The sequence below is a fragment of the Podarcis vaucheri genome, assembly GCF_965113315.1.
Source record: "Podarcis vaucheri genome assembly, chromosome: 16".
NCBI lineage: Eukaryota > Metazoa > Chordata > Lepidosauria > Squamata > Lacertidae > Podarcis > Podarcis vaucheri.
This window is the reverse complement of record NC_138754.1, coordinates 30,106,610-30,133,652: the sequence shown is the minus strand read 5'-3', so window position 1 is coordinate 30,133,652 and position 27,043 is coordinate 30,106,610. Positions and strand designations below refer to the sequence as shown.

The following is a 27,043-nucleotide window of genomic DNA, read 5'->3' as shown; positions in this document are numbered from 1 at the left end:
CAGGTGAAATTTGGCATTTTTTTTGTTTATTTTGAATCTGCGTGAGCGTGAATGAAACAAAGTCAGTACCAACTTTCTGCAAATGAAGACACAAAAAAATTGTGGAAATTTTGGTAAATAGACAGTGCTGGTCACCAAGCCTGAACACACACACTTAAGGAAATGCAAGTGTCCATTAAGTAAAAGGTAGTTTTTTTTGTTTTTTGTTTTACTTTAATCGCCTACCAAAGAATTTTGTCTAAGAACACTTAAAACAGAGATGCTTCATAGCCCAACTTATAAAAGAAAAAACTTCTTTTTTTTTTTACTTTTCAACAGAGGTACTTGGCTGTCAATCTTTTACGGTTTGAAATCAAAAGTTGGGAGCCGGGGGGGGGGAGGAGGAGGAGGGGAGAGAGGGGTATACACAAAACATTAAAAATCCAAAAGGTTACTCTACTGCTCCCCTGACGTACATTAGCCCTAAAATGTAGCAAAGGCAAAGCCCTACTTCCAAACTCCTTACAATTACCCACCTGGGCATGGAAAGGTTTACTAATGCAAGTTCCTGCAAAATAGAATATGATATGTTCTACTTGCGCTCTACTAAGTTTCCACAGGGACGGGGGTCCAAATGCTCACTCGAACCAGGCGTTTAAAGCTCAGCAGCTCAGAAGCCACTTTTGGTCACATGGCTAGATCGCATTTTAGGGTATCCTAAACTTTAAAACACTAAAAATGAAACCGGAAGGGTGTTGTTTCAAGTTATAAAGGGGTAGAACTTCACCTTACTTGAGAAGAAATGCCTGGGATTAAAAAAGAAAGAAAGAAATACATTTAAGTTTGGCTGACCCCTGAAAATGATTACAGCTCAATTTTAGAACGGCGAATTTCGCGTAAGAATTTTATGAATGGCAGTATGCCCTGGCCACTTACTGCTGAACAGAAATTTCTTGTGTTTCCGGTAATAATCAGACAATCCATCATTACGGGAAGGTAAATTCCACAGGAGAGGGGTAATTAGATGGAAACTGTGTTCAATGACTAGCAATTTGTTTTCTGAAATTAACACTGCATGACGTTTTACTTCTGTAACCCTCCCGAAAAAGCGGGGGTTGCCTGGGGGAACTTTGTTTTTCCTCCCCTCCATTTTGGTACCTCTTGGTCCCTAATTTGCAAATTTCCCCATTGCAATGCTGTTCCGAATAATTAAATCTTCTAATAGTCTGCATAGATACTAAAAATAAAAGTGTAAAATAAATCTTAAAAAAAATTAATCATCACATCCCACTATTCCTTTTTGCTACAGAAAATCCTGTATCAAAAATTTCTCAGAAACAGGACTTAAGTCATACTGTAATTCACTCATGCACACAAAGCTTGGAGTTCCCCATTTAATAAACATTATTGTAGTCACATCAGCCGAATTTACACAAGATCTAGGCTCAGTTCTGATTATTTTACGGAGTACATGTGGTAGATTTTATTATGTTACAAACTGGAGTTAAGAGAAACTTGAGACCAAGTTCCACAAAGCACAGTGCAACATTTTAAAGAGGGATAAAAGGAAGCAAAACTGCCAAACATTCGACTCTTTCTTTTCTTTTCTTTTGCCAGGACAACGAGATAATTTTGCTAAGACATCAGTGCGATGGTGGGGTTTTGTTTTTTTGGGGTGGGGGGGTTGGGAGGGGAGAGGGAAGGATAAGGGGGAAAACTTAAATGTGGGAGGAAGGAATTGTAAGGAAAATAAGAAATAACAGCCACAACCTTTTGAACTTTTAAGGGCAGATTATAAGTCTACGATATTTTTGATAAATTCTGACAAGGAAAAAAAAAAGAGAAACAGCATCCTTTAAAAGTATATTGAAGCAGTGATTTTAAACAAAGAAAGCAGAACTAGAACATCTTAAATTTTTAATCCTTTCTTTACAGGTTACCTAGCCCACTTTTGATTAAGAAACTGTAGAAAGTTAGTAACAGCCACAAGTTAACACCGAGAGGTGGCACTTGTCAATTTCCCATAGAGTCCTGCTTTGTGGTGTGTCTGAAATGCACTGCTCCAGATCTTCTATCACACATGGCTGACATCAACTCTGTCAGGGTTTTTTTTTTTTTTTTTAGTCCACTGGTCGCTTTTCACCATATTTCTTTGTAAACTCTTCAGCGTTCTTACAGAATTTTTTACGGTCCTTAGAGTATTCTTCGGCTAGGTCGGCCCGAAGTGGGTGCTCGGGCTGGGGGTCGTTCACCAGTGCTATGAGGGACTGGATTACTGCCGAAAGAAAGCACGGAAGATGTCAGTATTGATGTGCGAGAGCCGGGTTGGGGGGGGGGAGAGTATTTCAGTACACCCAAGCCTATTGGTTTTTTTACTTTTAAACAAGCAGAGGTTTTCAATCGCCCATGGCCTCCCGCTAAAGGTGCTACCAATGCCACATAAACAAAGCTATTAAAACCCATGAGAAATTGAACTTTCAAACTGCAACCCTAAACACTGATGGGTTGAAGCTGGGACACGAAGGGAGGAGGGTGTGAACCCGACAATCATTCTGGGCTTGCTCAGCAATGCTTTGGCAAGCTGGTGTTATTGCATCCAAAAGGGTCCAACGTCTGCTTGTATTTCTGACCAACTTATGAGAAAATAGGGAATTAAGCTCATGACTGAGCAGCGATAGTGTCCTTTTCCCAGGTTTACTTTGCAGTTCCTTTTTTATTTCTCCCAGCTTTCAATAAAGAGTTTGTACATTATAATAAATTATTATTATTATTAGATGTCAAAGAGAAAAATAACTATCAAACTTTTAGAAGACATCGGAAGGCAGCCCTGTTTAGGGAAGCTTTTAATGTTTAATAGGTTATTGTATTTTAGTGTTCTGTTGGAAGCCGCTCAGAGTGGCTGGGGAAACCCAGCCAGATGGGCGGGGTGTAAATAATAAATTATTATTATTACAGAACTGCTGCTGTCAAAGTCTAACCATGGTACAGCCAATGTTTTATGAGGGTTTACGGTCAGATGTTGTATGCCATCCTTTGTGGTGGCTGCATCCCACCCCCTGAAGATAAGAACTAAAGCCCTTATTAAACAAAACCTTTTACAGTTAACTCTACTTAAATTCCCACTAAAAATATAAATTAGTCTGAGAGAAACCATGGCCATCTGCTGGAAGTCTTACCTTGATCAGTTTTGGTGGCTGGCTTCCAGTTTTCAGCACTAATTACTGGCAAACAAACCTGCCCCTTTTCATCGATGTTAGGGTGATAGATCTTTGTTTTAAATGTAATCTTGGGAGGTTTGAATGGATACTCTGCTGGAAAGTTGATTTCGATTCTGAACGCACCCTTGTCGTACGGAGGATTGTCCTGGAATGAGAAGATATTAAGAACAGTTCAATATGGGATGGATAGATTTCAGAGGAATCACCCACAAAACGGGTGGCTATAATGTTTTCATTCATAAAAACATTAATATATGAATGATTCAAAATCAATATACCAGGAGTTGTGTTATGTATCACAGAAAAGATGCCACAGGCTGATAAAGAGGAGTCTAGTGATGAAGTCGGCTACTAGAAGCAACACGCAGGACAGTGTTTTGCAGAATGAACTGGAACTTGGGAGATTTGTATTGAACTCTAAAAGCTGTGGCTTGCTAAAACAAACCAGCAACAGAACAGCAGGCCAGGGGGTTCAAGAGAAAGGCTTTTCAAAGCAACTTGCTGTCACTGGAAAAACACCACCACCGTTGCCTCCCTCCAAGGAAAGCTTTAAGTGTGGGAATGGAGAATTTCCATGCCCCTCTATTCCGTCACGTGTAGCTTGACCCACTTTTAGACTTGCCTCATTTTCAATAACATACAAATACATAATAAAAATATAATAGCAGCGAGGATGGGAGGGATAAACAAAAAACAGCAAAAATCCAACAGCAGCAATGAGGAGCCGCCAATTATCCACTGAATGACCTGGGGATTGGAACAGCTTTTGTCTGGTGTCTAAAAGGTAGTCACTCCTTGTCAAGGCTTCAGAAAGAAGGATATTCCATAGATCAGATTTCTGGGGCGCCGCTTCAGAACAGCCCAAATACCCTTTCCTTCAAAGGCTAGTTCTGCGGTGAGTGGGAACAGGACCAATTCTGGAGCAGCAACCCATAAATCCGACTTGTGTATAGAATACCCTTGCAGTTAAAAAACAACAACGAAGGGCACAATTCCACATGCTTCCATTCTATGATGTGTGGTTTGTGTAATGAGCATCCCTCTAGCACATCCCACCCTCCTTCACTTCAAGCCTTCTCCCTGCTCATAGTACACCCACACCATGCTGTCCCTCTGGCTCACTCACTATATGCCTCCTGGCTCTTTCTACTCCTCTCCCCTCCTGCTTCTCTCCCTGTTGATCACTACTAGCTCATGCTCTCTGCCTCATTCCCTGACGCTGCTGCAATAACAGCGTTCTCTCTACCAGGAAATAAAAGCATCAGGGAAAGAGCTGGGTGCCTAGGCCGCGTGGCACTCAATAGACACAAAAGCCGGCTGCCATTTTTGCACCTCACTGGTCTGAAACATTGTGTTAAAAAACCAAACTTTCCCTAAAGCTGAAGTTTAAAATTCAGTAAGGAAACCTGCGTTCAAGAGCAACACCAGTTAAAAGAACAAATGAACTAATGAATCCATGGAAACAGTGGCTGCAAGGAACCAGAAGGCAAACGCAGTTTGAGATCATTTAAAAATGGGAGGGGAGGGATTAAAAATTACCCAGGAACATCTCTTCTCTTCAGGGAGGCGAATCCAATGGCCAGCACTCGGAAAACCCTGCACCACCCAAGAGGCTTAGGTGCTTGTGTTGCTGACTGAGAACGCCACATGGCAAATCACAACTGAAACCAAGGGATGGAGGGAGGCTTACTGCACAAAGGAAAACATCTTGGAAAATCCCCACTCTTTTGGATCCATACCAACCGTGTGCTCATAGATTCAGTAACCTTTAAAATTCTAGCCATCCTGCCTCTAAGGCAGGAGCGGCTAGACATCAAGTTTATCAATGCAAAAGATGGGCAGGCAGAAGAACAGGGTGCCTCTGAAGATACACAAAGCTTAGGGATGTTTTTAGCAGCAGGATGAGATTGAGCTCACCGCCCATCCCCACATGTCCTTTCCTGGTTAGCTTTCTTCATTTTGGCAGCCTAATTTTAAGTGGGAACAGTCATTTGTTGTTGCTTTCATTAAGCAACTATCCAATTGAACCGAACACGGGTTAGAGCTCAACGTTGAACCTACTAAGTGGTGAACGCAATGGCGAAGAGGACCTTCTTCGCCGCCTCTTTTGCATCTACAGGAAACAGCAGGAGACTTCTTTAGGTGGTCCGCAATCTAACAAAACCACCTTCATCATTGGGGTCTGGTGAAGAACCCAAGATCTCCTGCAATGATTCTGCAAAGTTTTTTCCAGATAAAGTCACTCAGATTCGGGAAGAGGTAGGTTCCGCTGTGGTAGTGAGGCCAGGGCAGGAAAGTGCTAGAGTCCTGTCTGGTCAAGTTGTGTGGGATCAATTCCAATCTGTTACCTTCGAGGATGTGGACAGGTTATTAAACCGCTTCTTTTAAAAAAATATTTGGACCTGGCCAATATGGCCAACTATCGCCCAGTCTCAAATCATCCATTCTTGGGCAAGGTGACTGAGTGGGTGGTTGCTGAACAACTCCAGGCACGCCTGGAGGATGTGGACCATGTGGATCCCTTTCAATCGGGATTCAAGCCTCATCATGGGACTGAAACTGCGGTTGCGCTGGTCAATGATCTCTGGTGGGCCAGGGACCGAGGTAAAAGCTGTTTCCTAGTTCCTGGTTCCTGGTTCAGCATCCTCAGGCACCATTGATCACGACATCCTTTTCGACCGTCTAGAGGAGTTGGGAGCTGGGAGCACTCTCCTTCCTCCTGGGCTGCGTCCAGACAGTGGTGTTGCGGGGGAGTGTTCAGACCCCTGGGCTCTCACTTGTGGGGTGCCTCAGGGATTGGTCCTCTCCCATGCTTTTTAACATCTATATGAATCTGCTGGGAGAGATCAGGGGGTTTGGACTGGGCGTTCACCAGTATGCGGATGATACCCAGTTCTACCTCTCCTTCAAATCTGAACAAGTGAAGGTCCTGTGCGAGTGTCTGGAGGTGGTTGGAGGATGGATGGATGGATGGATGGCAGCTAACAGATTAAGGCTGTCTCCTGACAAGATAGAAGTACTGTTTCGGGGGCACAGGGGGTGGGCAGGTATGGGGGACTCCCTGGTCATGTATGGAGTAACTGTGCCCTTGAAGGATCAGGTACACAGCCTGGGAGTCATTTTGGACTCACAGCTGTCAATGGAGGTGGTCAATTCTGTTTCCAGGGCAGCGGTCTACCAGCTTCACCTAGTATGCCAGTTGAGACCCTACCTGCCTGTAGACTGTCACGAGTGGTGCATCCTCTGATTATCTCCTGCTTTGACTACTGACTATGTGGGGCTACCTTTGATGGCGACCCGGAAACTACAACTAATCGAGAACGTGGCAGCTAGACTGGTGACTGGAAGTGGCTGCCAGGACCATATATAACACAAGTCCTAAAGGATCTTCATTGGCTCCCAGAACGTTTCCAAGCACAATTCAAAGTGATGGTGCTGACCTTTAAAGCCCAAACAGCCTTGGCCCAGTATACCTGAAGGAGCGTCTCCTCCCACATCATTCAGCCCGGACACTGAGGTCCTCCTCCAAAGGTCCTCTGCTGGTTCCCCCACTGCGAGAAGTGAGGTTACAGGGAATCAGGCAGAGGGCCTTCTTGGTAGTGGCACCCTCCCTGTGGAACACCCTCCCTTCAGATGTCAAGGAAATAAACAACTATCTGACTTTTATTATAAGACACCTGAAGGCAGTCCTGTATCGGGACGTTTTTAATGTTTGATGTTTTACTATGTTCTTATATATGCTGAGAGCTGCCTAGAGTGGCTGGGGAAACCCAGGTAGCTGGGCGGGGTATAAATAATAAAATTATTATTATTTATTATTATCACCAGGTGCAAACGACCTCAGTAGCACTTTTGGAACCAAAAGAAGCTGCTTTCACACTCACAGGAACAATAAGCCCTTGCCAAGTCAATAAGTTAGCTTCATCAACTTGGATATTACGGAAGTTCTTCATTCCACATTTGCGGATTTCTTCAAGCTCCTACAAATCAAGAATAACAAAAAAAGAATGTTAGAAAGAAAAGCCAGAAAACGGTTAACAGTTTAGGAAAACACACATTACATTTTTCCTTTCGTATTAAGTGGATGGGGATTGAAAAATGAATCAACTGCTGAGCATCACTCTTCTTACTTACGGCAGGTTACATTTCATGGCTATGCTGAGAGGAGGTTTTGTTTACATTTCTCTAATTTGTGTCAGATATAAAATAAAATAAATACCACTACTGATAAAAATAATGCACTTTCAGTCCCACTATTTTCAATCAGAAAGACTACAGCAGGTACTCCCACTAAAATTACTGAGACTTGAAAGTGCTTCACATACCCCAAATGCAGTAACCCATAGAAGAACGAAGCATATGTCAGAATTACATCAGCATACTGCAATATAGTATATTGCCTAAGGCCAAAACCAAGAGACGAAGATTACCTATTGAGCAGGTCTGACTGTTTTAAACCAATGCAGTTATTAAATAATTAATTTAACCTATTGCAATTGTAACCCACTTTTGGATTGATTTTTTTTTGTAAAGAAAAGGGGGACAGTGTTTGTTCAAAAAGTAAAAAATAAATAAATCATGATTTAAACACACCAAGAGAAAAATAAAAGCCCCAGAGAACACATCAGGTTCCATCAGTCTCAGAGGGCAGTCCATTCCTCAGATCACTTGGGGAAAAGACTACATCAAAGGCATGTCCTGCCTGATATGTTGGACCAATGAGCATTTTAGAGAGACCCATAATTGTCATGGAGACCATGAAGTCTGTAGCTGGCTCAGTATCTTCTGTGTGGATATTGAAGTCTCCTAGGAATATCATCCTGGCGTGCTCCAACAATACCCCAGAGAGCACCTCATTCAGCCCTGCTGGGCAACAGGGAAGTCTATGGTTTGGGGAGGGAGGCAACTTTCATTTGCATTTGTTTTTCAAAAAATGTTTAATCGAGAGGTATTGCACAAGAGTGTTACTCAGCAATGCCAACATTCTGACGAAGCAGCACTGCTATTACATTCTCCAATGTTATTCCCTGCAGGTTTGGATCTTGAGAACAGCGTTCAAAATTCCCATTGCTGTAGGTGCATTTTGCAACAGGGAATTTCATTAGTGCGAGCAGTTTCTGAGCTCTGGGCGCAGTCCTGCACCTAAGATTTCCAATTAAAACTGCACAGTGGAAAGAAAGGAGGGCCTTTTTCTGCCTCCTCACTTCCAGCCACTCTCTGAAGAGACCCTCTTAAGAAAATCAGGGAGGGGGGCAAGGAAAGCATGGCTTTGTTTTCTGCAGTCTTCAGATGAGGACTAGACCATGTGGGAAATGAACATAAGATTTTAGCTGCAGTTCATTCATTTTCAGCTTTGTATTCTTTATAAAAAAGCGCACCTAGACATTCTGTTGTTGCGCCCATAACCTAGGTTTAAGGCGCCATTTAACTCCTAGCTTTCATACCTCAGTTTCTAACACAGCTTAAGAGCACAGGTCCTCTGAACTGGGTTGAAGAAATTTTGAAATTTTGAACTTAAGCCGTCATACTTAAGTTGCCCCAGGGTGCCTGCTTACTTATGATGTCGTGCCATAATCTAGTAGCAGGTACACTGACTGGGAAGTTTCATCACGAAGAGACAGGTGCAAACTTAGCTATGGTAAGGTAAAGGGACCCCTGACCGTTAGGTCCAGTCGCGGACGACTCTGGAGTTGCAATACTCATCTCGCTTTACTGGCCGAGGGAGCCGACATACAGCTTCTGGGTCATGTGGCCAGCATGACTAAGCTGCTTCTGGCGAACCAGAGCAGCACACCGAATCGCCATTTACCTTCCCGCCAGAGCGGTACCTATTTATCTACTTGCACTTTGACGTGCTTTCGAACTGCTAGGTTGGCAGGAGCTGGGACTGAGCAACAGGAGCTCACCCTGTCGCAGGGATTCGAACCGCCAAACTTCTGATCGTCAAGCCCTAAGCTCTGTGGTTTAGACCGCAGCGCCACCTGCCCTTTAACTATGGTAGGTCACAGCCATTGCTACTGCCATAGCAATAATACTTTACTTCTTGTAAACTTGCTGAAAGCTAAAGGTAAACAGACCTGGTATGATGTTTCTCCACTGATCCCAAGTAGAACACATAGAAACAGCAAAGAAAAGGCAAACACTGGCTATACTGTCAAAACCCAAAGATGGCAGCAAACAATAATTGTATATAAATATAGATTGGCATAATGGAAGTGTCAACTGGCATTATGGAAAGACATGCTATCCAAAGTTATATGAACAAAGGGAACGAATAGCACTGAAAAAGATTCTCAAACTTCATCACAACAAGCCTTCCCAAAATAAACTATTCACCGGGCAGCACTCATCCACACAAGAAGCCCTCACATCAATAAAATGGGAAGGACAAAATGAGATCCCAAGCAGAAAGGATTCAGACTGATTCTACAGAAGCAAACGCATGTGGTCCTCTGACTTCCCCTTCCCTAAGGAGACACAGTTTGTGTAGTCAAGGAGAATTTATTTCCCTTGAAAACTGGCCAGGCCTCTCTAGCAATAGCCTACCTGAAAGTCGTGAGAACCCTTTGCTTTTATTTAATGCATTTTACCACACTCTTTTAACTGAAAAGGCTCTCGGAGCAGCTTACAATGCTCAGTAGTAACACAGTCCTCGCCTTCAGACTTACAAACTGAAGAGCGTGACACACAAGAGAAAGGAGGAGGAGATTGGAAGAAAACACACACATACTCAGGTGCCAACGCTTCACATTTCTGCTGTTACAGAAATGACGAGGAAACAGTTCAGGTAACCTGGTGGAACTAAAGACAGGGGATCTCTCAGTCTCTGTAGCTTGGTGTAAATGATATAACCAAGCTGCTTTATTAGGGGCCTAATCTGATTATTTAGTACTTAGGTATCACCCATAGAGGGACGCGGGTGGTGCTGTGGGTTTAACCACAGAGCCTAGGACTTGACGATCAGAAGGTCGGCGATTCGAATCCCCGTGACAGGGTGAGCTCCCGTTGCTCGGTCCCTGCTCCTGCCAACCTAGCAGTTCGAAAGCATGTCAAAAGTGCAAGTAGATAAATAGGTACCGCTCCGGCGGGAAGGTAAACAGCGTTTCCGTGTGCTGCTCTGGTTCGCCAGAAGCGGCTTAGTCATGCTGGCTACCTCAGCCAATAAAGCGAGATGAGTGCTGCGACCCCAGAGTCGGTCACGACTGGACCTAATGGTCAGGGGTCCCTTTACCTTTATCACCCATAGACCTAAAATATATACTATGTACTTTTGGCTTCTATTTTTACATAATTAAAATGTTTTTCAGTGACAGCTACTAATTACTAATGGACATTGTGACTAGGGACAAGGGTTATGAAGGGGGAAAGATAGAAATCATCCCATTTTTAAACTCTAGCTCCCAGACTAGACACCACCTAGCCTATTATTGTCTACTCCAGCCTCCTCAACCTGATGTCCTCCAGGCATGTTAGACTACAATTCCCATCATCCCTGATTATTGGCTATGCAGGCTGGTGCTGACAGGAATTGTAGTCCAAAATAGCTGGAGGGTACCAGGTTCAGAAGGACTAGCTTACTCAAACTTGCAACAGCTCTATCAGGTCTTAGGCAAAGGGAAATCCTTGGAGATGGCAAGGATTGAACCAAAAACTTTTACATGCAAGCATTACACTCTGCTAGTGAGCTATGGTCCTTCCTGATGTATTTGCAACAAAGCCAATCATTAGCAGATATAAGGTGAGTGACCAGGACTAAAAAAAAAAAATGCCTGATCCACCTGGATTTACCACTGGTGTCTACTGTCATGATGTACCCACACAATAACAAAAAAATAACTGCAACTTTTGCTGCATTCCCATGAAATGAAAAAGTACTCTGATGGAAGCTCATTGTAAGGCTCAATGTATAGTTATTTTTAAAATGTCTCAGTAAACTGCTAAAACTGTGCAAAGCTCGGTCCAATCTGACATGGCACTCTGCAAACAGCTTATTGTACACCTATGGAAATAAACATGAAACAAGCAGGAAACAGCCAATGGAATGTGAAACTTAGGCAACAGGTTTTTGTTGAGTCTCTCCTTTAGTGTGACTAATCACTTCCCTTAGTATAGAAACTAGCTACTCTGTTAGTATCAAGGTTAATTCAAATCGCCAAGGAAAAAATGCCAGATTATAATCACGGATTTCTTCAAACAAGCCTATTTGCTGATGATATACTTCAAAATAAATACTAACTGATTGCTGCAGTCATAAAAATATGGTAGGCTTTTGCAGACAGACGCTAGCTGGAATACTCAAAGGATCTGCTTCCTTTCAGGTTTCCTTTCTGTTTTGGGCTGCCTGTCTCCTTTCTTATACAACTGCCCTTTTCTACCTGACTCTTGCCCCACAAGGAAGTACAAAATCTCAACCAGAAGAAAGGTCTGGTAATCGTTACTCAGCAGTGTTCTCTATGAGACTGGAGGTAAAGGCCCATGAAATGGTCAAATGCTTACAGCAGGCTTAGGGAACCTAAAGCCTACCAGATGTTTGACTACAACTCTCATTATCCCTGGCCACAGGCTGGGATTGATGGGAGTTAAAAACCTTCAACATCTGCGAGACCACAGGGTGGCCAGTCCTAGTTTACAGTACTGACAGAACCAACTGAAGAGATCAGACTGCTATTAAGCACAAAAAATGAGTCAGAGTCACCCAGATCTGTCAGTGGATGACACCTGCGGCAGGCTGCCCAGCCCCTGGCCCTTAGTAACAAGATATAACGTAAGTACACAATCTATTGTGCCATGCAATGATCAACAAAGATGTTTTCCCCACAGTTCTTTGTAAGAAAAAGCAACTGGTTCAGTTTTAAGCGGTTACTTTAAGAGAGCAGCTTCTCATAGCTGAAACTCAAATACAAATAGTCTCCACCTCCCTAATCCTAAACCAATTAGCCATTCTGAATCAAAATGTATTTAAAAGTCTTCCTAATTGGAACAGATTAGAAAAGCTAACAAACAATGATATTTAAGGAGATGTGGTTCCATACTACTATTTAATGTGAATGAAACATTATACAGTGGTACCTCAGGTTAAGTACTTAATTCGTTCTGGAGGTCTGTTCTTAACCTGAAACTGTTCTTAACCTGAAGCACCACTTTAGCTAATGGGGCCTCCTGCTGCCGCCGCGCCGCTGGAGCACGATTTCTGTTCTCATCCTGAAGCAAAGTTCTTAACCCGAGGTACTATTTCTGGGTTAGCGGAGCCTGTAACCTGAAGCATATGTAACCTGAAGCGTATGTAACCCGAGGTACCACTGTAGTGCACACATTTAACATTATGTGTTTTGATAGCCTATCAATATAGTTATGGCTACGTACAGAGTTTTGTCTGAAGCACTGTCAAGATATGTAACATTGCAAGGCCTCTGGCCTGGCAGTAAACAAGCTAGTGCAGACCATAAGAGGGTCTCAATAAGACACGTAAGGGCACTGAAAAAGGCAGCCCAGCTGTTTGTAAAGAAAATCAGGATGGTCTTCAGATATGGTATCTGCTCAGTTGTTCACACATGGCTATTAAAAGTTCACTCAGCAGTTGTGCTGTGCATGTATATATATTTAAAAACATATATTGGCAAGGCTCACACTGAAAATGAACAGGAAAAGGGGACTCCTGGTTGTCAGAAAGCAATCTGTAGGCCTGGCCTTCCACAACCTGATGCCCTGCAGGCGTTTTGGATTAAAACTCCTATTTAACCCAAGCCAGAGCGGTCACATTGGGGAAGATTAAAGGTAAAAAAAGGTAAAGGACACCTGGACGGTTAAGTCCAGTCAAAGGTGACTATGGGGTTGTGGCGCTCATCTCACTTTCAGTCTGAGGGAGCTGGCGTTTGTCTGCAGATAGTTTTCCGGGTTATGTGGCCAGCATGACAAAGCCGCTTCTGGCGCAACGGAACACCGTGACAGAAACCAGAGCGCACGGAAACACTGTTTACCTTCCCGCGAGAGTGGTACCTATTTATCTACTTGCACTGGCATGCTTTCGAACTGCTAGGTTGGCAGGAGCTGGGACAGTGCAACGGGAGCTCACCCATGGTATCCCAAAGGCAGACAGCAGACTTCCCACATTTTACTGATCCATCTTCTGAGATGGGAAGCAATAATAATAATAATAATAATAATAAATTTTATTTATATCCCGCCCTCCCCAGCCGAAGCCGGGCTCAGGGCGGCTAACAACAATCAAAATAGTTCAACATTCTAAAACATTCATTCTAAAATTAATTAAATCAAATTAAATTAAAATCAAATTAATGGCAACCATCAAGCAAAATTTTGTGCAGATTGCCAGAGGAGGGGGTCAGGCTGCGCCCTGACAAAAGGCCTGGTGGAACAGCTCTGTCTTGCAGGCCCTGCGGAAGGATGTCAGATCCTGCAGGGCCCTAGTCTCTTGTGACAGAGCGTTCCACCAGATTGGAGCCGCGGCCGAGAAAGCCCTGGCTCTAGTTGAGGCCAGCCTAACCTCTCTTTTATGCCTTCAGTAGCATAAAAGGGGCTGAGCTACTAATGGCCACTAGGGCACCACCCTTTCCCCTTTCTGATACAAATTAGTAGCACAAACCACAATAACTGTATAAAGTGTCCCATTTGCTCGTGAAACAGAAAGGAGCATAGAATCGTTGGCAATGACAATGAAGAATGAGATTGGAATATAGCAGTGAAATCTGGGGCAGCAGTCAGGATTTGGGGAAACAGCTACTCTGGCACGTGAGAGGGTGTTCAAAGAGGAGTCCACATGATTGGGCAGTGGAAAGGTCCGGGGAAGATGCTCAGATCCAAAGAGGAAACACTGGGAATGGTGAAGGGATTTTGGCAGGCAAAATGAGGAAGGGTGGTACTGGGATTCCATAGCAAAGTTTTGTTTTGTTTAGAAGTTGGCACCTCCACACCACCAGTGATTCCCACCTACCCACATGTGATAAATTGGTGGTGTGGAACCCAGGCCTCTGCCAAGTTTTGTCCGGTAACCCATTTTTATTTGCTTAATCTCCATTTTGAAATTCATTATTTCATTTCGAAGCCCCCCGACTTCTGAATAATGGCAACATGGATCACATATTATTGTCTCTCTGGCTTCATACTGAATTTTCAATAGTTGGTGGCTTTTAAAACAAACAACAACAACAACAACATACCGCCACATTTATTTCTGTTTGTTAACCATTCCTACACCACCTGCAATGTTGTCTGTTGTTGGCAAGATTCCGGCGTTGGCAACATGCTCTTCTGGAAGTTTCATAGGGAAAATATGTCACGAATCAGAAGGAAGCAGCTAGCTAGCAATGGATGCTAACATTAGAGCAGTCCCTTTTGAGGAAATTGGGCAATTTTAAAAGAGAAGCAGAAGTTCAGCAATGCTGAGTGACAACATGACGTGAATCCAGCATATAGTATTGCTTGTAATCTTTACCATTAAAGCACTTCAACCTCCTTTGCTGAAATCACTCATGTACCTTTCACTCTGCACTTTGCCCGTCATTTCCTTTTCAGGAGACAAATCCTGCAGCATATCTCAAAGAATGAATCTCCACCCACCAACTAGTATTACTATGCTCAAATATTCAAAATGATAGCACACATTTAGATTTAAAACACACTGGAAGCTCTAACTTTGCACTCTTGCTTCTAAACCTTAAATACACAAATCAATCATAATCTCAGCCTTCACTCTAACGAGACTCTTTCATCAAACAAAGAAATAAAGAAAGAGAAAAAAGTGAGATTCTAAGAAGAGACAAGGAAATGACTGGAAGCTGCTTGCAGCTTGGAGGCCATATGTTGCCACTCCCAATAAGAAGTGATTCAGAATATCCTCTCCCTCTCCACAAAAAGGAGTTAAGTCTCAAGTTATTGCAATTAAAATTTGAGAAAAGATCCTTTCATCTATTTTATTGGTGGGGAGGGGAGGAACTCTATTCCCTGTTCTGAATATTGTATGGACTCCCTGTCAGAAGCCCTGGAGAGCCACTGCCAGTCAGTGTAGACAACACTAAGCTAGATGGATCAGTGGGTCTGACTTGGTATTAGGCAGCTTCCTAACTGGGCATATAATTCCAATATGGCTATCTTGGAACTATAATATGTCAGGATACTGTCTGATATTGATCAGAGTATTCAGAACAATGACGTCACTGTTAACTCCAGAGCCCCCCAGTGGCAGTAGCCATGCAAATGCATTTTCAAATGAGACAGACATATATTACTACGCCCATCTAACTTTGCATAAATTTGAATGTTAATTCGTGCTGGCATGCATATTTAAAAATAGCACATTAGCTAATGTTAAGGATGGGCTAAAACAATGAACTAGGGGGGGGGGGTCACAGCAAACAATGACCTGTTGAAACTTCTGTTGGAAGCCGCCCAGAGTGGCTGGGGAAACCCAACCCAGCCAGATGGGCGGGGTATAAATAAATTATTATTATTATTATTATTATTATTCACACAATTCTATTATTTGCTTTCAAATAATGTGTTCAGTAGAGTATCTGGCAGTGAGAATTTAGCTGAAAATAAAGTTAGAAAAGAATATACGGACCACCACTCTCAATCTAATCTACTAAGTTTTAAACTCATTATTTTTACCCAACGTGTCCCAGTGTTATGGTCTACACAACATATATGTCTCCTGCCTTTTTCCCTGACAGGAACACAAGGCTGCTTACATATAAAAATAAGAACAGATAAAAACCATGGGGGGAATTGTTAAAAAACAATTAAACATACTATTATATATTTATATTAGTGAGCTTGTGCCCAGTTGCTTGGTGCAGTGCCACCACATCAGAGTATCGAACGAAACACACACATATCAGATTTTTTTAAAACAGGAAAAAGTTACTAGCTAAAACATAAATAGCTTGATGAGTCAACAGCTCATTTACAGAAGATCTGAATACAAATGCTCCAAGTTAGTTTCATGGGAGTGTTTGCCACTGTTAGTTTATGCAGGAGTTCAGCTGAGTAAATGTTTGACTATGTAGCTGTTCAAGCAAAAACTTTTTAAAATCAACCTGCTTGCTATTTCCTTGCCTTTCAGGCAGAAATTTGAGGACAACTGTGTTAACATTTCAATGTTTCTGAACACTCCAAATTTAAAAAAAGAAAATCACAATTTGGGTTTTTAAAAACTTTTTTAAAACTTATTTCCCTAAGGAGCTGGTGTCATTTTAATGCCACAAAATGATTTGCTGTAAACATGGGGCAGTTCCTTTCATCTCACCAACCTTAACTAGTAGATAATATACATGGTTTCATATAGCCAAGAATCTTCGATAAATATGTATCTTCCACCAACAGAAAGTGGTCCATTTCATTTCCATGAGAAACAGAAACAAAAAGTACACTTTGTGGCATGGGTCAGCCCTCACGCAAGGCCACTGGGTTCTCATGGTAGTGCTCTGAAGGGGTCATCTCCCATGATGGTGGCAGCACTTTAAAGGAATTTGGGTGTTTATGCACAGAAAACACAAAGAGTACCTTCTTATGCCCTGCACTAGCCCCACACCGCCATGTGGGGGTTTGCTGCATGCCCGAACTAGGACAATGTACAGATTGTAACATGCTAATGACACAATATGGTATCAGTACACACAACACTGAGACAGTGGCTCGCAGAATTGGACAGAAGGACTCCACCAATTGCAAAACAGTGGCCAAACGACACTGCAATGCTGGGACTTGCCCATGACCTTCAGCACAGTACAGCTTTTTAAGGAATGAAACAAGACCACTACCAGTCCTTTTACATGGGCAACTTATGTTTACTGAACAAGGATCTTGTAGCAACACCACCAACACTCTTGTGCAGATGGTCTCAGGTGCACTTCAAACAATTTTTATGGGGAAATGATTGCATACTAAATAAATAAATAGTTTGAAGAAATGTTTAGTAAAACAGCATTAGGTATGTTGCTGCTTTCTCTGCTCTTACACTGAAGTATTAACAAATAAATTTTCTATATGCATTATCCTACCTCTGTCATTTCTGGGAGAAGATACCATTTTTTTTATTTACATCCTGGTAAAATGACATTTGACAAAGCTGAACCGTGCTGGCCCAATTGCCCCCAAATGTAAAGGGTTACTGTGTTGTATTAGCAACAGGAGTTTGGGGCTGCTTTGGCAGCTGTTTGACTGGGACACCAGAGGCCACATTTGGTCATACTGTACTCTGTACTAGAACAGAATCAACCAAAGAGGCAGCCGCCTTGAAAACAGAAAGGCCAGTATTTTGTCATAGCTTTAGTTAGCCTCTATCTGAACCCATGCTCTAGATTCAAGTCATCAAAATTCTATGGTATAGATTTCAATTACTCTCTCTTGGTACCGAGATATAAATTACTAGTTAAATCCATAATACAAGAAAAGGAAATATTATTTGTAAAACACTACATATATTGTATGAGAATTAGAGTTCATACAGACAGATCAGGGAGTGCATGACCCAACTACACTTTTGTTAGTCAAAAGCAATAACATGCCATCTAGTCCTCAGATAATAGTCAAGATATCCTATCATTTTTAGTTTATTTTAAATCAGGGTGCGACAGCACACCAAGACTGAGCGTAAGTACATTGCCTTCAGAGCTAAGGTGGGAGTGGGGGGAGTATTAAAGCATTTAAAGAAAGTTGTGGCAAAAATGGTTGCCCAATCCGCATGTGAAAAGATGCTGTTACTTAACAGAACCCGTGTTAGAAACTCAGGTATATAAGCTAGGCGCCAAATGGCTCCTGAAACCAAAGTTACAGTCGCCAAAATGGGATTTCTAGCTGCCATTTGGGGGCAAGAGAGCTCTAAAGCCTTATTTTTCAAATGATGGACTGAGTGTGATTGATTCTCAGTTAAACATCTGGCTAGTTCAGATGACAACCTTGAGCTAGGTTAAGAGCTTTGAGAACTTGAAGAAGAAAAGTCCCTTGATCCAGGGACAGTTCACATATATTTTGGCCTATTCCTTCCTCTTTTTCTTACTGGTGACTGCTCCTACTCAGGCTGCGCAGAAAATGCCTTTTGGTTCCAGAAATTGATTCCAATTGTGCAGCTTAAATATAACTGATAGGATTATACAGGATGTGGTATTAGTATGTGAAAATAGTCCAGATCCAATGATCCCCAGGCATGCAACTCCAGACATCTTTACTTGGTCGGAAGAGTCTGATAGCTAGGTGCATAATGCACCTGGTGCCTGGCTAATTTTGAACACTGAGCAGAACAGCCTCATCGGCAAAAAACAAACATAAAAAACCTATGGTACGGGAATTGCTGCTGAGTGGCAGCCTAGTTTGGCATGAGCAACACCTCCAAGAAAAATAAACACTCTTCTTCTTCTTTGGCGATCACTCGTAGCAGAGTAAGATTGTCCTTCATAAACACGGTTTTAACGTGTTGTGCGGATGCCTGATGATCATCTTCCAAAGCAACTACTCTATTCCGAACTTAAAAATGGAAAGCGTAATGCTGGTGGTCAACAAAAGAAGTTTAAAGACCGTCTCAAGGCAAATCTTTAAAAATGTAGTATAAACACGGACAACTGGAAAACAATGGCCTGCGAGCGCTCCAGTTGGAGAGCAGCCTTTACCAAAGGTGTCACGGCCTTTGAAGACAAACTCAGGACAAAGGGAGAAATGTGCTAAGAGGAAGGCATGCTTGGCAAATCCACACTGTGATCAACTCCCGCCCGGAAACCAATGTCCCCACTGTGGAAGGACATGTGGATCCAGAACTGGCTTCCACAGTCACTTACGGACTCATTGTTAAAACCGTGTTTATGGAAGACAATAAAAACATTCAAAACTTCAGAAGTGTGTCTGGCTTACCACCAGTTACAGACCACTTCCAACAGACACAAGCTGCCCTTAAGACAATCAACTGTCATGCAGCCATTGAAATAGCAATGGATGAGCTTACTCTAGGGTAGGGTGGGAAATGATGACTCCACTTTAGTATTCAGAAAATGAATTAACTTCTAAACACAAGTACAAACTTGAGTAAAGAGCTCTAGATTCCATGTAAAACCAGGTTTCAGATGTCCACTCACTGTTTAAAGCAGGAGTATTACCCAGGCAGCATTAACTGCAGTCAGAATGGCCAATGGCAAATAATGATGGAAGCTGGAGGTCCAACAATATCTGGGGTGCCACAGATTCCCCACCCCTTCTACTAAAATATATTCTGGAAATGCCCTAAAAGGCAATTCTTAACATTTATATTCCATTTACTTACTTCTGTCAACCACCTAACTGTCTGAATATGTAATCACCCTATTTAAATTATCTTAAAAATATTTTACCATGGGGAAAGGTTTGCTATGACAAGGCCTGAGAATCTCTGCTTTCCAATAAATTCCAGTTATTTCAGTTTCTGTAGATAGTTCTTAGTAGTTCATCAGTAACTGTCTGTTTCAAAATACTATATAAAAGAGTGTATATAAGATAACTCTTGTAACAGACAGGAAGTTTATTATAATATTTTCTTTTCTTTCAGAGTCAACATTTACTTTTGTAAAATGCTAATTCTCATCTATATGCCAAGATCTAATTCAGGGTTGTGGAACCTGTAGCCCACCAAGTTAAAAATAGAGGGAATGACAAATTACAGAAGCCAGTCAATAAAAGGACACACAGTCCCCAGAATTTCTACTGCTTTACGCTGCCATGATGCTATCTCATATTATGGAAACTTTATTTTAGATCAAAACCCAGTATCAGACTAGTAGTGGTAAATACAAGTAGAATTAAATAAACATAAAGGAGGGGTTCATTATGGACAAAGTGGTTCATGGCTCAGATACAAAATACGGTACCGGATAATTATTATTCTGTGAAGCTCTCACTGAAATCAACATTAAATGAACCATGTTTAAGTTTTAGAACCAGTGAGGAATATAACTGGCAATTTACTAATAACTTCTAATAGAGTATATAGATTAAAAGCAACTTAGGTTAAAACTACATTTTTAATCTGTGCTTCATTCAGCAAATATTATTAAACTGAGAAGTAGACTAAGCAAAGAACAGACCCTGGAGGGGAACATTTCAGATATAAGTATGAAAGTTTCACTTTCCTTTTCAATAAAGAATAATGTCCTTTCTTGGCCTTCTTCAGAAGGAAATGCTGATTACACCACCTCCTTTGCTATAGCAAACAGATATGCATGGGCGGTGAGGAAAGATTAACACACAAACGTATATACATGCTGTGGAAGCATTCTGTACATCTATATCATTAACATCAGTAGCTCAGGCTTACAGCAAGGGTAGGGAACCTTCTTTTTCTTTTTTCTGTCAAAGGCCATGTTCCCTTAGGGGTAATCCACTGAGGGCCACCTGTCAGGAGTGTGAAGGGCCACAACCAGTTTTGAGCAAGGCCTGCGTTATTCCAGCTTTCTGCCACACCCTTCTCTCCCTCCTCCTTTCCCTCTCCATCTAGTGTGCTATCAGGTAGGGGGTTAAGAGGAGATAGATCTCTTTTGCAAGAGTCCTGAAATAATCACTGACAAGAGAGATTCCCCCCCTTCTTTCATTGCTCCATTCATTTAAGCATATCCCCACCCCCGTTTCCACATCTCTTTCCAGATTCATCACACACCTACACTTAGGCAGAAGGCTGCAAGCAGTCCTAGGGCAGGAATTTGCCCATCCTGGTAGACAGCATCAAGACCAGCATCGTATGCTGGAGAGCTGCATGTTATATTTTGTCCAAAATTCCTTATTTACCTTATGCAGCAAACAGCTTGAGAACTACAGCTCTAGTTACAATCTCTACAGGTCTAAAACACCAATATTATAATTACGTGTGTAAATCCTACCAGCATAGGTATGGGTTCAAAAAATACACTGGAAGTCCTGCACTCTCTCCTGTGCAGATTGGTCACTATTCATATATTTGCCTCTTAAACTTTTTAGGAACTGCATACTATTAGTCAAAAACATGCAAATAACTGGTTTAAGGACAGATGGGTGGTGCGGGTGGGATGACAAGGAAAAATAGTTACTCTTATTATAATTATTTGTTGAACTTGTATCCCACCCTAGACCCATATACCTCAGGGCGGTTCACTCTTCCTCTAAAAGTACAAGACTATTATTTCTGGCATATCAATACAGAGAGAGTGGATTTAAGTATTTTTTTAAAATTAAAAGAACAGGTTATTTCTTGAAACAAGAACCCACCCCAACTTTTGCTTTACACATAAGCGTAAAGCCATGCTGACAGTAAAAACTGATTACACAAATGGTAAAACCGTTAGGATTTATATACAGTTGTAAGAGCTTTCCAAGTGAAATCTGTTCCCAGTCAGCACCTAAGAAGAATTAAAACAATTTCAATGACATAATTTATTCAATTGTCCACACATTTCCCAAGTTCTGGACAGTAAACTTTACTCACCAAATAAATTAGAAAGCAACCTTACTATGCCTGTACCCAATTATAAACATAGTTCATTGACTAAATGCCATATAACTAATTACATATGCACAGAACAACAACAACAAATTATTATTTATACCCTGCCCATGTGGCTGGGTTTCCCCAGCCACTCTGGGCGGCTTCCAACAATATATTAAAAATACACTAAAACATCAGTCACTAAAAACTTCCCTAAACAGGGCTGCCTTCAGATGTCTTCTAAACATCAGATAGTTGTTTATTTCTTTGACATCTGGTGGGAGGATGTTCCACAGGGCGGGCGCCACTACCGAGAAGGCCCTCTGCCTGGTTCCCTGTAACCTCATTTCTTGCAGCGAGGGAACCGCCAGAAGGCCCTCGGCGCTGGACCTCAGTGTCTGGGCTGAACGAGGGGGGTGGATACGCTCCTTCAAGTTTATGATTAAGAATCTCTTAAGCAAAACAAAACCAACTTTTATTCATGACAGGTATCTTAGAAGAGGCATTCCCTCTTGTGAAAAACAAAATGAGAAATGCCTCTTCTATGATGAAGCTTGCCACTAATGGGAATTTGACGAACTTGTGATAAATTCATCAGGGGCACCTTTTTCCGTCAAATATTGCAGCGCAATTATAATACAATCTGTCATGCTACAACAGCTGCAAAAGCCGTATCTGGATGTAAACTATACGAGTTAGTGAAAGGAATGCGTTAATAGTGACGCAAAAACTGATGATGCATATGCAGAACAGCTTTTAATCTGTGTTTATGAAGGCTGTGGAGCAAACGTCACTCTCTCATCCTAGATATGACTGTATCACTCCAGGGGAACAACATAGCCTCCTCTGGACTAGTACAGTGTTAATCCGTTGTCGGGGCAAAACGAAACTGATTCACAGGATATGTGTCATCTTAAAAAGCCTAACCGATTTGGGCTGCAAACTCACTGGACGTAGTCACACTTACTCCCAAGTATACGCCAAGCCGTTATTGTGGCACATGCTTTCCAAAGCTCCCACCCATCCTCTTTTGTTGCCCATCCTTGCCGGTGGGGGGGAGAGATCTCCTTCCTTACATAACCCCAGAACCAAATAAAAAGCCACCGCTTTGATCCCGTGCCTGAAGAAGAAACTTTGGAAGATCTGAAGGCTTTTTGAAGGAAGGCCGCGGGAAAAGGGGAAAAAAGGAAGGAGGCAGCAAAGCCATCCCCACCTGAAGTGACTTTTGAACCCGTTTTCAGCTTACTCAAGAGAGGGAGATGGCGAGAAACGTGGGAGAATTCCCATTCTTATTTTAAAAAAGAAAAGAGAGATCCTCCCCACACGGCCTACTGGATCAAAAATAACGATATATTTTTTAATTTTTTCCCCTTCCACAGTTCCCACAAAGGACCGACTTCGAAAGAGTCTCCTCTTTTGTAGCGTCGGAAGCCACCACCCACCTCCTCCCACTCCCGGCGACACTCCGCCCCGAATCCGAAGCGGGGTCTGGGCTCGCCGCCTTCCCTCCTCCCCGGCCCGGCGAGTGGGGTGGGCTGGCTTGGACGGGGGGGCCCCCGAGCTCCCCCAGCCCGGAGACGCCCCAATGGACGCGGGTTGCCAGGAGCGAGGAGGAGGAGGGCGCCGCCGCCGCCGCCATCCCGCCCTTTGCTTAGTCACCGCGGGAGCCGCTTCTCGGGCCGCGGCCGCCGGGGTGAGGAGGGAAGAGGCGGCGGAGAAGCCTTCCGCTACCGCTACCGCCGCCGCCGGCCTCCAGCCCCTTCCCGAGGCGCTCTCGGGAGCCGAGGCCTACGCTTCCCTCAGGCGCCGGCGGCGGAGGAGGCGAAAAAAGAGAGAGGGAAGAGCGAAGCGGAAGCGGCTCCGGCGGCCCGAGCCGGGGGGAAAAGGGGAAAGCGGGGGAACGGGGGCTTCGGGAGCCGGGAAGGGGCCGCTCTCCTCCGCCGCCCGGCCCGCGAAGAGCCTCCCGCCGCTCCCCGCCCCGCCCCGGCCCTGCCCGGCGGGCGAGCTCTCGGATGTTACCTTCATCAGCCTCCTGCTGGCCGCCATCTTGGATCTGCTGCCGCTGCCCCACAATGCATGGCGGCGGCGGCTGCGGACGAGGCGGCTACATAGACCCTGCGCTTCCTGGAGTTGACACGCGCCGGGCGGGAAGGAGGGAGGGGGGAGGAGGAGGAGCGCGGGGGGGGGGAGGCGTCGTTTGGGGTGGGGGGGAGTCGCCCCCCCACACACCCCCCACCGCGTTCCACGAGGGGGTTATTATGGGGCAGGCACCTCCTGCCGATAGATAACGCAGGGACATGATTTTGGAATTTCCAGTTTGGGGAATTTCAGCTTTATGTATGGATGATGATGATTTTATTCTTGATTTTCAATTTTATACGTTTCCATAATTTTACAGTCGTGTTTTTTTTAAAAAAAATACTAAAGCTTTATTGCAGAACAATTTACATACTACATGAAAAACATACTGCATAAAAAAACGACACAAACCAATACCATACACTTGTAATAACGTAACACTAACTAACAACATACCATTTGACATCTCAAATTTTACAGTCCTTTTAACCTTTCGGAACTCCTTCCTGCAGCTCCTTAATTTATATATATATATATATTTCCCTGCATATTCCAAATTAACTTAATTTGCTCAGGGATCCATCTACTTTAAATGTACACTCTTATAAAACTGTAGGTTATTGCAATTATCCTGCCGATGTTCTTATCTGTTTACAGTTTGTAAATATTCAGTAAACGGTTTCCATTCTTTTATTCATAAAAAAGTTACATTGGTTTCTTTTCCCCCCGGTAAGTTTCGCCATTTCTGCACATTCCATAAGTTTTGGTATCTGTTCTTCTTTCACTGGGACTTCTTTCATTTTTGGGCAAGTAACATTCTTGCCGCTGTAGTATCATACATGAATAGATTCCTATACAATTTGGGTAGTTCTGTCTATATAATTCCCAAAACTTTCTGTATGTTTCAAAGCATGGCTGCAATATTTTTTTATTTTCCCCCCTTTCGGTTTTGCCGTTTTCGTAGACCGCTTTTGAGGATTTCCTTTTTTTAACAATCAAGCAGTGTAGACATTTTATTGAGCAAATAAATACAGTTGTACTTTGGAAGTCAAACGGAATGCGTTCCGAAAGTCCGTTCGACTTCCGAAATGTTCAACTTCCAAAACACAACTTCTGATTGGCTGCAGGAAGCTCCTTCAGCCAATCAGAAGCCCCGTTTGGCTTCCAAAAGAACGTTTGAAAACCGGAACTCTCACTTCCGGTTTTCGATTGTCCGGGAGCAGAAATGTACAAGTTCCGGGGCGTTCGAGAACCGAGGTACGACTGTATAGGAGCCAACCCCAATAAAATATGTGAGGGGGCCAGGCACCCCCAAAGTTGGCAGTGTTGCCATTCACATAGTGTGTGTGTGTGCTGCGTCTTTTGATCAATTATGCAGGGCTCAGATTACACCCCCCCCATATTTTATTCAAGTTGGCACCCCTGTAGTACACACACATAATGAAGATGCTCTTGGGTACACCAGAGCGCACATGTACGTACATCTGAAGTGGTGAAGATGCGTCTGGGTACACCCTAATATGCACATATTTATATACAGACACATCTACAGTGGTGAAGATACATCTGGGTACACCGTAACAAATGTACACATACATGCACACAGGTGTATAAGCTGGTGAAGATACCCTTGGGTACGCACACATAAATACAGTAAGCCCACAACTTATGTGGGGGTTACGTTCTGGAATCGCACTTAAAGCCAAAATCATGTACAGTCAAAACATATTGGAGCCGATGGCAAGTGTTAAAGTCTTTTTTTCCTGGATGCCTACCACCTTTTTTATTTTTCCCCCATTTTTTTGCCATGTGTAAAGCTGTATGCACATAAGTTAAATGCACAGAAGCTGTGGGCTTACCATATACAGTGGTACCTCTGGTTGCGAACGAGATCTGTTAAGGAGGCCCGTTCGCAACATGAAAGGAACGCAACCCGCAGCAGCGCATCTGCACACGGGCAAGTTGTGATTCACCGCTCCTGCTCATGCGCGAGCGGCGAAACCCGGAAGTAACCCTTTTCGGTACTTCCGGGTCGCTGCGGGATGTAACCTGAAATAACATAACATGAAGCAGACATAACATGAGGTATGAATGTACATATAAAAGATACGCACACAGAGAGAGAGAGTGGTGAAGTTAGCAACCAATATAGGGAGCCAGTGTGGTGTAGTGGTTAAGAGCAGTGGACTCGTAATCTGGGGAACCGGGTTCGCGTCTCCGCTCCTCCACATGCAGCTGCTGGGTGACCTTGGGCCAGTCACACTTCTCTGAAGTCTCTCAGCCCCACTCACCTCACAGGGTGTTTGTTGTGGGGGAGGAAGGGAAAGGAGAATGTTAGCTGCTTTGAGACTCCTTTGGGTAGTGATAAAGCGGGATATCAAATCCAAACTCCTTTTCATATGCAAATACCCATACAGTGGTGAATATGGTTCTGGGTACACACACACACACACAAGCTGCGGAACATGCTTCTGGTTCCCCATCAGTATACAACGCCAGCAAACACCAAACTTTGTGACTTCTTGAGGTTTCCAAAGCTCTTCCGAGGAAGAGTGGGGAGTTGAGGCTGCAGTCTTCTGGGTAGAAGGGTCCTAGCTCAGTGGCAGACGGTCCACTTTGCACGCAGACGGTCAACCCCTAGCATCACGTGGTAGAGCTGGGGAAATGGCAACTGCCCGAGACCTTGGAGAGCTGCTGCCAGTCAGTGTGGGCAATACTGAACCAGACGGACCAGCAGCCTGACTCAAGACAGGACAGCATCCTAATGTTCTTATGATGTGTACCTCAGCAGCCCTTGGAATGGAAGGTGGTGAAAGCAATTCTGGCTCCTTCACACGAACATCACACCCACCCACCCCTTTGTGACTCCTCTTTGTGTGAGCTTCAAAGCTCCTCTGAGGGGAAAAGCCCACGGTAGAGTGATCAATATCGAAGTGACGGCGCCCATAGGCACGTCACCAAGGGAAGTTCAAAAGTGCAGGCAGCTGTGTTGATTCAGTAGAATCAGGGCTGGGGAGCCTTTGGCTTTCCAGATATTGATGGAATTCAGATCCCATTAGGGCCAGTCATCATGGCCTGTGGTGAGGGATGATGGGAAACATAGTCCAGCATACCTGGAGGGCCGCAGCCTCCCTCTCTTTGCAGTAGAAAGAAGCACAGGTGTACCTCAGATGTAGCAGTACAGTGGTACCTCGGGTTACAAACTTAATTCATTCCGGAGGTCCGTTCTTAACCCAAAACTGTTCTTAACCTCAGGTGCACTTTCGCTAATGCGGCCTCCTGCTGCCGCCATGCAATTTCTATTCTCATCCTGGGGCAAAGTTCTCAACCCGAG

General features: G+C 43.5%; 1 protein-coding gene and 1 long non-coding RNA gene across 2 annotated transcripts in view; both read right to left on the bottom strand.

Moving 5' to 3' along the window:
• The window catches only part of LOC309521226, a 274,985-nt gene that overhangs the window by 91,323 nt on the left and 156,619 nt on the right, over positions 1 to 27,043 (bottom strand). The window lies entirely within an intron of this gene.
• On the bottom strand, positions 10 to 23,782 carry UBE2L3 (ubiquitin conjugating enzyme E2 L3). Its single transcript, XM_082203526.1, has 4 exons — positions 23,650 to 23,782; positions 7,082 to 7,177; positions 3,156 to 3,342; positions 10 to 2,254 (listed from the first exon to the last, which is right to left on the bottom strand). Exons 1-4 carry the CDS (start codon positions 23,674 to 23,676, stop codon positions 2,100 to 2,102), a joined length of 465 nt encoding a protein of 154 aa, XP_082059652.1. The 5' UTR covers positions 23,677 to 23,782; the 3' UTR covers positions 10 to 2,099.